The sequence below is a fragment of the Zea mays genome, chromosome 8 (genome assembly GCF_902167145.1).
Source record: "Zea mays cultivar B73 chromosome 8, Zm-B73-REFERENCE-NAM-5.0, whole genome shotgun sequence".
NCBI lineage: Eukaryota > Viridiplantae > Streptophyta > Magnoliopsida > Poales > Poaceae > Zea > Zea mays.
The window spans coordinates 16,242,264-16,251,712 of record NC_050103.1 but is presented as its reverse complement, the minus strand read 5'-3'; the positions used below and the strand labels follow the sequence as shown (position 1 = coordinate 16,251,712).

At 43.3% G+C, this 9,449-nt stretch overlaps 1 protein-coding gene across 5 annotated transcripts; it reads right to left on the bottom strand.

Moving 5' to 3' along the window:
- Window positions 1–1,478: 1,478 nt before the first annotated feature.
- Window positions 1,479–6,438, bottom strand: LOC103634842 (transcription initiation factor TFIID subunit 15b). Of its 5 annotated transcripts, none has more exons than XM_020542428.3 (9): window positions 6,220–6,438; window positions 5,909–6,140; window positions 4,471–5,293; window positions 3,668–3,818; window positions 3,480–3,561; window positions 2,364–2,569; window positions 2,199–2,250; window positions 2,066–2,111; window positions 1,479–1,919 (listed from the first exon to the last, which is right to left on the bottom strand). In XM_020542428.3, exons 1-6 carry the CDS (start codon window positions 6,284–6,286, stop codon window positions 2,455–2,457), a joined length of 1,470 nt encoding a protein of 489 aa, XP_020398017.1. In that variant the 5' UTR covers window positions 6,287–6,438; the 3' UTR covers window positions 1,479–1,919; window positions 2,066–2,111; window positions 2,199–2,250; window positions 2,364–2,454. The 5 variants fall into 5 exon arrangements, with proteins under 5 accessions (XP_020398017.1, XP_035817500.1, XP_020398015.1 ...); XM_035961607.1 differs by having other exon boundaries at window positions 2,199–2,244; XM_020542426.3 differs by having other exon boundaries at window positions 1,479–2,111.
- Between the last annotated feature and the right edge of the window lie 3,011 nt (window positions 6,439–9,449).

The following is a 9,449-nucleotide window of genomic DNA, read 5'->3' as shown; positions in this document are numbered from 1 at the left end:
CATTCTCATTCCCAAGTGCATCTCACGCCTAGCTAAAATTAAATTAAAAAACACAAATGTGGCCCAATAGGATTCGAACCTGCGACTCCTCAAGCAAATGTGCTCGTAGCTACTACTACACCACATGTGTGTTTATGTTAATATCTGCTACAGTAAAAATATCTACTACATCTCTCCCAAAGCACACCTGCTACCCTTGCACAATGTGTAGTAGTAGATAATTATCAACGATATTCCTGAATTATATTTTTAGATGAAGAGAGTAGTATTTAAAGAAGAGTCTTTTGTGCAATTTCTTTTGTTTGAATAATGTTTTCAACTTAAATTCCTTTTTATATGTGTGACATTTATTCTCCGTAATATTTTTCCATTGATCCGACTTGTGAGTCATTTTCATAAACCAACCCCAAAGATGAATCCATGTTTCTTACTTGAAAACCCCGAACAAACACCACTGGCAGGAAGCGCTCGCGTTGGCGTCGCTCATCGACGACGAGAAGAAGCTTGACGACTGCCAGTTCGAGCTCTGGAAGCAGTACTACGTGGCCACATGCGTCGCTGTGTTTGGCAAGCTCCGGCGCAGCCGCTGCTTGGACACGGTCCAGAGCGGCTGCACCGCACTTTTCATCTTCAAACAGGGGGACCTCATGGTCGTCGCCAACGCCGGCGACTCTCGGGTTGTTTTGGGCACCGCATGCGACAACGGCGCCGTCACAACGTCCAGCTCATTATCCACCTGAAGCTCAACTTGCCACGTAAGTCACTACTAACTGACCATGAATTCTTGTGCGCTGGGACAACGACCATTACTGACGTTGTGTGAGTGTCCTCGAACAAGATGTATGTAGAGAAGTAACACATCCGGTGGTGCAACGGCTAGGTGTACTACCTCGCTAATGAGCTCGGGCCTCGGGGTACACTTCGTTTGGCAACCCAGCCAAGAGTCATCGGTACTCGTCATGTCGTGCGCGTTCGACGACTACTATATCAAGGACTATGGCGTCATCTTGGCGCCATAGGTGACGCAGAGAAAGACCGACAACAATGACCACTCGCCATCGTCGGGGTAGTTTTTATGCCGGTCTGCCTTTAATTCTCTTCGCAGACATATACACTTGCCTTTTTATTTAAGCAAGCGTATATGGTGGTGCGTAGCTGGTGACTGACGATGTACGAGCGAACTTCTACCGACAGGTGTAGCACGTGTTCTTCAATGATGAGACCATACAAATCGTGACATATATCGAAGTCTGTATAATACCGATTGTTGCAATGTAGTAATGAAACAGCTAAATTAAAATAACAAAGTTTATGTATGACTAGGATTACAAATGGATTATGAAACATTTTCTTATAACAATATAAGACACATTTTGTATATAAATTATTATGTTATTATATGTTCTCGTTGCAACGTACGGGTACTCACCTATCCATCTTGATAGTGTTAAAGCGCAGTGAAAACAGGACACAGAGAATGGAGAGAATGTGACAGCCACTGATTGTATTCCAGAGATCATTACACTTATATACAAGTGAAGGAGCGTATCCCAAGGAGTGTGTCCCTTTGAGAAAACTGTTACACCCCTTGGATTGATCACATATGTAATATTTTGTAACATATATAATCGGACAACAACCTCCAATCTTAGCATGTGGTCGAGACATTATTTTTAGCGATGACCCTGCAAGCACGTCGATATGCTTGAACTGCTTCCTTTGGAGCAGAGGGTTTCCCATTCGTGGCAAGTGCTGTAAGTCACGAGCTCCCAGTCCCAATTCGAGAGGCATCACGGGGGCAGATGAAGCAACAATTCACTCAATTCAGCTCCTTTTCTACTTATAGATCACCACTTCAACACACGTCATATCGTGTTGCTGGGGACGATGAGTTAGGGCACAAGTGATGGGGCTGCAACCTTGATAAAAAAATTGGCTCTTTCACCAAAATAAGCTGAGTGCCCAGAAGCAGAAACGGATATGGAACGTTCTATGATTGGTGGTTGATATGTCGTCTAATGTACACGAAATCTAATAAACCTAACACAGAACAAAACCTCCCTACCTGTTCTTCGCAGCAAAATCCAAAGCTTACATGAGTGATCCACCGGCTGAGGTACCATGTGGAATGTTAGCATTAGATTAATAACAAAGAGAAAACAAAGAAATATAACCAATCATAATGGTTTGGCACTCACCTGAAATAACATCACAAACCTACCAGCATTTGGAGCTTATATCCATCTGCCTCTATGCAAAAATTCATACAACATAGATCAATCACTTGTGGACAAACATAAGTCCGACCAAGACTGGTGTATGACAATTTAACATAAGTTCAATAAGGAAAGCTGACAACCTACCTTATGAGCCTGTATGAGTACAAATCTGTATAACAGGAATAGAAATGGTTTCTCATAGATGACAATCACAGTAACAACAATTGTTTTGTTTTCAGTATGGTCGTGAACGTGAACCACCACCCTGGTTTCTATTGGGTCCATGCCCCCCGCCATCTCTGTAATTATCCCTGCGTCCACCACCACCGCGGCCACCACCACGACCACCGCTGCACACCACATCACACAACCCAACCCAAATTACATAAAAGGAGCATCCACATGAAGCATGATTAAGTACACAAATTTGAAGAGTTTCCTTTTCCACTTGTGCAATCACCTTGATGAAATCACTCATGGTTCACATATTACAAACACAATTTCAATATGTAAACATAAGCACACGAGAATATAGCACACCAAAACGTAACTGTTTCGCCTGTGGCCACATTCAAACTATCCCCCCCTCAGTATTTTTTAATAGCATTTGGTACTGCGATCCATCACAATATTACTCTGTTCAACTAATTAGCTTCAGTGAAGTTATAGGAGAGTTCAAGCCAACCAAAGCTGATAACATCAACATTTACCACCCATGTATTACTTATTTAGAATTATATAACAAAAGGGCCTCAATGAAAGCACAAGTCATGACCTTTCGACTATGTGTTTCTGATCAACCGTTAGTATCTTATGTATGATAGAACAATTTGCAAACTCAGTTTGGTTGGACAATATCTATCCTTCTATAAATAAAGCTAATTCAAAAGCTAAATCAAAATGGAAGTGGTAACAGTGCACGGCATATAAAGTTGATCATGTGTTTTTATTTCTGGTGGGAATTAGCATTTGTAGCTGAAAGTGTCACGCAGATGAAATTCCATAGACTATGGAAGACAGGCCTGACACAGTGGTGAGAAGCCTTTCCACTGAGCCAAAGGTCCATGGTTCAACGCATCCTCTCTGCAAAATGCAGGAATAAGGTCTGCCCCAGTTATTCCTTCCCCAGACCCCACTGATGTGGAGCCTCTAGCACTGGGTCTGTCCTTTATGGAAATCCAATATCAGTACTACTTGATTCAAATTGATATGGCAGTCCACACTTTGCCTCTAGCAGAGAAACAGATAAAAACTACTTACCCATGCCCATATGAGGGTGCCGCTCTGGGTGCTGATTTCTCAGCCATCACAACACTGATTTTATAACCTCTCATGTCATAATCTAGAACATGAACGGAAATACGGAATAAATGCATTAGAAACTGAACTGGACTTTGCATTGGAGAAATTGATATCACTAAACATTGCAAACTCGACAGCAATCTTACTATTGTAAAATCCACCAGCTGAATGAGCAGCAGAAGGATCTTCATAAGCAAGGCAAGCATCTCCTTTGGCTTTTCCAGAGTCATCAGCATAGATTTTTATGTTCCAAGGCCACTGATCTTTGTAACCACGCTTTTGCTTGATCCTTCCGACCTTTAAAAAAACGCCGCAAAGGCGCAAACAATCCAAAATCATCCAATGCAAAGATAACACGAAGATGAAGGGCAACACATTAAATAAATGAATTGGTTTCAACAGCATGATAGCTCATGTAAAACCAAGAAACTGTAAAGAAGTGGCGATAGATGATAAAGAATCTGAAAAGGAAACTCTAAAAAAGTGTTAGTTAATAACAAAGGCTCAACATAATGTGAAACCAACTGTACTCTACTCAATATAGAAAGAAAAGGCAAATAGAAAAAATCGGTTCCATACCAATGTTCTACTCAAATAAGCTAAAATTCTGAGAACCCTAATAACAATCAAGGAAGCAGTGAAACACTAATACCAAATTTGATGTAATACATAACATTTTCCATCACCAAAAGTCACATTACACGATTGCATAAGTATAAGTATTAACTACTAAAGGTTGTATTACCAATTCAGTAGTAGAAATTTTGGCTATAAAATGCACAATCGTAGTGAGCATCACAGAAGTACAAATCTAATTAGCAAAGTAGTAAAAAAAAGTAATGAATTCTGTTGCAGAAATATAAAATATATACCATTGGAGAACACGATAATCTTGTACAACATACAATTACTATCACTCAAAAGGAAGCGATGTAAAATTAAATTATACCTGGCCGATTCCTCCAAATAGCTCTTGTAATTCCTCAACAGTGACATCAGGAGGCAAATTTGAGATGTAAATCCTTGCGTTGTCACATGTCTCGTCACAATTTTCATCGCACTGCTTAACTTTTCCAGCTGGTTCAGGGTCAGCACTACCAGTATAACCGCTGCCGCCACCATGATAAGGCGGTGGTGCACCCCCAGATCCTCCACCCCCAGGCATGGACCGACCACCATATCCACCATCATATGTAGGAGGCAGACCCCCTTGCCCCCCTGGGGCACCACCATATTGGTGTGGAGGCGGGGCACCATAGCTTGGTGGGTATGAGCCTGGGCCACCACTGTAGCTATTAGGAGGCGGCACTGCAGAATCTGAACCATAAGCATTGTTGCCTCCATAGGAGCTCGGAGGTGCTGCATAATCACCCGCAGGACCACCATACGAAGGAGGAGCTTGTGGAGGAGCTTGCCCATAGCCACCAGCACTGTAGCCACCTTCACTACCCCTTTGGTTCTCCTGATCTCGTCCCCCATAGCTGCCACCTCTGCCACCACGGTGGTCATCAAAACCACGGTCACTGCCACCACTTCGATTGTAGCCTCCTCCACCCCCGCTTCCACCACCACGCCCACCAGAATTATAGTCTCCACCATCTCGGTCGAAACCACCACCTCCAGAACCATAATCACCACTGCCACGGTTGTATCCTCCACCACCTCCACCAGATCTATTATAACCCCCACCCCCGCCGCCACCACCTCCACTTGGGCAAGGTGCTCCACACTTATTGCATTCAGCCCTCCTCGCAAAGTTCACATTGCCACAACTGCATCAAGATTGTAAATTTTCAGGAAATAAATAAACCAAGAAACCAGTTATAATAAAACAATTAAAATTTCTGGATCATGGAAGAACTAAAAGTACATACAAAGAAAATAACACATTATGAAAGTACAGCCAAAAAAACATAAACATTTCCTATAATCATAATCAGATGTATACATGTATGGACTACAGTTATACTGAATTACATTTCAAAGTCAAATAAATTTACAAAGCCATGGAATCAGCTTTAAGTTGTCATCAGTAGCCATCTAGCACAAATCTTTTAGAATTATAGTGAAGACAACCAGCTTCAATCCATAGAAGCTTATTGAAGTCCGGTAAACCAGACAACGCAAATGACAGGAAGCTATATACCATCCAGCTCATGGATCAAATCAAACTAAAGGAACAGGGAGCTAGGTCCTGCACACCATGCCGCATGCAAATCATTATCCGACAGCATAGTGATTCAATTACCCAAACACGTAAAAAACATCTCGAAACAGTTGTACTTGTCTCGAGTCTACACGCCAGAATTCGAAGGACAGTCCGGAATAACACAATTGAAGGAATCTAGTCCAACAGAAAATCGATGAACAAACTATTGGAAAAGCACCTCGCGTCAGGGCAAACCCAGTCTCCTTCGCGTCCACCCCCGCGCCCGCCACCGCCTCGGCCACCTCCACCACCTCCTCGTCCTCCACCACCGAACCCTCCGCCGCCACTGCCTCGGCCACCTCCACCCCCGCCGCCGCCGTAGCCTCCACTACCGCCACCTCCATATCCTCCTCCACCGCCGCCACCTCCATATCCTCCCCCGCCTCCGCGCCCACGACCGCCGCCGCCACCTGCACAAGCACGAATCGCTCAGAAGCAGATTCCAGGGAGACAGACAAGCGCACGCAGCTCGCGGGATCCAAACGCAACCTCGGCCACCGTAGCCTCCGCCACCGCCGCCGCCGCGGTAGTCTTCGGATCCGTAAGACGCTGACATCGGGTCAGGTCGCCCCCTAGGCCTAGGGTTTGGGACCGGGAGCTCGCGAGTCGTGATGCGAACAGGGATAGATATATGGAATATGTATTAGGGCAAAAAGAAGAGTGGCAAATCGTACTGTGCTTAACAGCGGTGGACTGCTATAGGGCGGTTGGGATGGCGGCGGATTTAGCTCTTTGAATCCATTACCTATATTCGTTTTTTTATAGGCTCGGGTTAGTAGGGCTTCGTTTATGAATTGTAACTTCAGTTTACCGGCTTCACCCCGAAACAACTTCAACAAATTAATTACGTGGGGTTCAAGATTATTTGGCTTGTACATAAACTCCAACTTCTATAATACAATTAATTTATGTGAGTTTTTTTAATTACCTTTAATGATTAGCGGTGGAGAAAAAGACTTGAATCGGTAGGTCATGTAACAAATGACATGATGATTAATTTTTTTATAACTTTACGAGAGGGTATGAAAAAGTGTTTTTAAGCACCATTTAAGGAACTTAAAAAAATTCATGAAATTAGCCTATAGTTTCAAAAAAAAGTTAGAGCTCGTGTAGCTGGACCTGTTTAGATATAAAAGCTTAAGCCCCTGTTTGTTTCGACTTTTCGCAGCTTCTGGCCACCAAAAGTTGTTACGGACTGCCAAACACTCAGCTTTTCAGTCAGCTTCTATAAAATTTGTTTGGGTAAAAACATTTAAAATCAACATAAACATATAATCGATTGAGTCGTCGCAATAGTAGTAATCCATCACTTTATAGATCCTGAGCCCCATGTATAACTTTATCTTCCTCCGCACGTAATTCTAATGATACTCAGATTCTCTACACAACTAGATTCTCCCCACAGCTAGATTCTCGGAAAAACTGGTCAGAAAAAAGCTGAACCAAACAGGCCATAAATAGACTTAAAATTCTTGAAGTGTGGCTCTCCCAAACAGGGCCATATTCTCTTGAAAGATTATCTTTTCTATGGTGATGTTTGAATGCACTAAAGCTAATAGTTAATTGGCTAAAAAATTACTAGTGAAATTAACTAGCTAATGATTAACTAATTTACTAAAAATAGCTAATAGTTGAACTATTATCTAAGTTGTTTGGATGTCACCAACTAATTTTAGCTACTAACTATTAGTTCTAGTGCATTCAAACACCCCCTACGTCTCTTTCTTCTTCAACAACATTCTTTATATCTCGTCTTCTATACATAAATATATTTTAATGAGATATATATTTTACTTTAATTTTTTATATATACACATTTTTATACATATTTTAATTTTACTAAATACCCTCGTCCCAAAATAGTATTCATTTTAGACTAAGTATATATTAATTGATTAATCTATGAAAGTGGTTTGTATGTATGTCTACATTCATTATCATTCATTCGAATGTAGACGCAAAAGAAGAGGGTTATAAAACTATATTTTGTGATAGATGGAGTATGCGATTTAAAGTATTAAAATAGACAAAAAAGAGTAGAAAAAATATAGAGAGAGGAACGTCCTCTATATTTATAGTATCGTTTAGAGAACGCTGCTTGAGAGATAGAGGGGGATTCTCCCTAAATATAGGATAGAGGACCCTTTAGGGCTTGTTCGTTTTTATCTCAATACATATCGATTGGAGGGGATTGAATGAGTTTAAATCCATAGCACATCAAAATATCACTTAATTCCTCTCGATCCTCTCCAATCCATATGGGATATGAATAACCAAACAAGGTCTTAAGGGGTCATTGTTGGACTCAATTTAAGCCCATTATCACTATGTTTTAGGCTTTCAGTGAGTGCGACAGTTGCTCAAATGTAAATGTTTAATATAAAACGTTAAAAGATAGTGACGTTTTGTTGAGGTATTTGTGGGGGACTGATATCCTCCGGGTCCACCAGAAGGATAAGGGACCTCACGAGAGGCCCGTGGGCCCAATAATTCGCAAGGTCGTCCCTTCGTGGGCCTGGGGAGGAACGTCTAGTGAAGCGGATTGACACAAGACCGGATCGACGCAAACCCAGACGACCCGATGAAGTTGAGCAATGACCACAACAGTGACCCGACCTTCCCGCGCAGGGGCCTCATACATCGGAACAGAGTGGGGATAGGTCGGCTGAATTATAGGAAGATAGACTCAGTTGGTTCACTATTACTTAGGCACACGTTGTTATCATATCCACATGTAACACCCCACGGTCGAGTATATAAGGCCTAGGGGGCACCCCCTCAAAAACATCTCACTACTTAGCCATCTACCCGGCTCTCTACGTCCTCGACACTAGAGAGCTTCCTTGTAAACCCACCACATAAAGTGCTCACGCCAGGACGTAGCGTGTTATGCATCTCAAAGCGGCCCGAACCTGTACAAAATTGTCCACCATCTCTCGTGCATCTAGCGCGAACCATCGAGCTACAGTCGGTAACACCGTCCTACTCCAAAAAGCACTTTGAGGGGGGCAACCCCGGGTGCGCGGTCAGACCTAAAACATCGACAGCTGGCGCGACAGGTAGGGGTGTGTCACTGATCTAAGCTAGCTCAATGGTCGTCACCTTCTAGCACAAGATCATCCTCCGCCCCGGGTCCGTGTTCTGCTTTGGAATTATTTCGTCCGTAGCAGATGAAGAGGGAACTCTGCGTCGCATCGTGGATCCACCGGAGAGAAAGTCTTCCTCAAAAATCTTCGAGAAAATCGGAGCAAAGCAGGAAAAAGCGCAACTTCCAGTGCTCCGAGCAAAGACCACCTTCAGCAAGCTAGGGGCCGAGGGTCCGTCTACCCGGAGAACTCCGTTGTCCACCTCTCCGACGGAAAAATGGACACGGATCACAAGGAAAAAGGAAGCGAATAAGGCAAAGGATCGTCAAACTGCTCTTTCGGTGCCTCCGTCCTCAAAGGAGAACAGAAAGAGGCTCGTCACGACAACTGTTCCATTCTACCCTGACATCCTCTTCATCGGGGGAAGAGTAGAATCGAATCCTGTCTCCGACGATGAACCGACCGCACCAGGAGAAGAGCCTCTTCAGTGGGAATCTCACCGGTGGAGGAACCGACGCCGAAATATTCGGCGACATCACAAAGCCGTAGAGCGGGATCCGGCGCAGCCCATATCACGAGACGAGGTCTCAGAGGTGGGAGAAACTCCAGAAGAACGGGTCTTCAGAGAAAGGA

What these genes read in the sequence shown, in the direction of transcription:
- LOC103634842 (XM_020542426.3), bottom strand. Translation starts at nt 6,286, where the DNA reads ATGTCAGCGTCTTACGGATCCGAAGACTACCGCGGCGGCGGCGGTGGC. An exon ending in TATTTGGAGGAATCGGCCAG is followed by an intron (nt 3,819 to 4,470) that starts GTATAATTTAAT and finishes GTTTTTTTAAAG; the next exon opens with GTCGGAAGGATCAAGCAAAA. An exon ending in GCACCCTCATATGGGCATGG is followed by an intron (nt 2,570 to 3,479) that starts GTAAGTAGTTTT and finishes TGTGGTGTGCAG; the next exon opens with CGGTGGTCGTGGTGGTGGCC.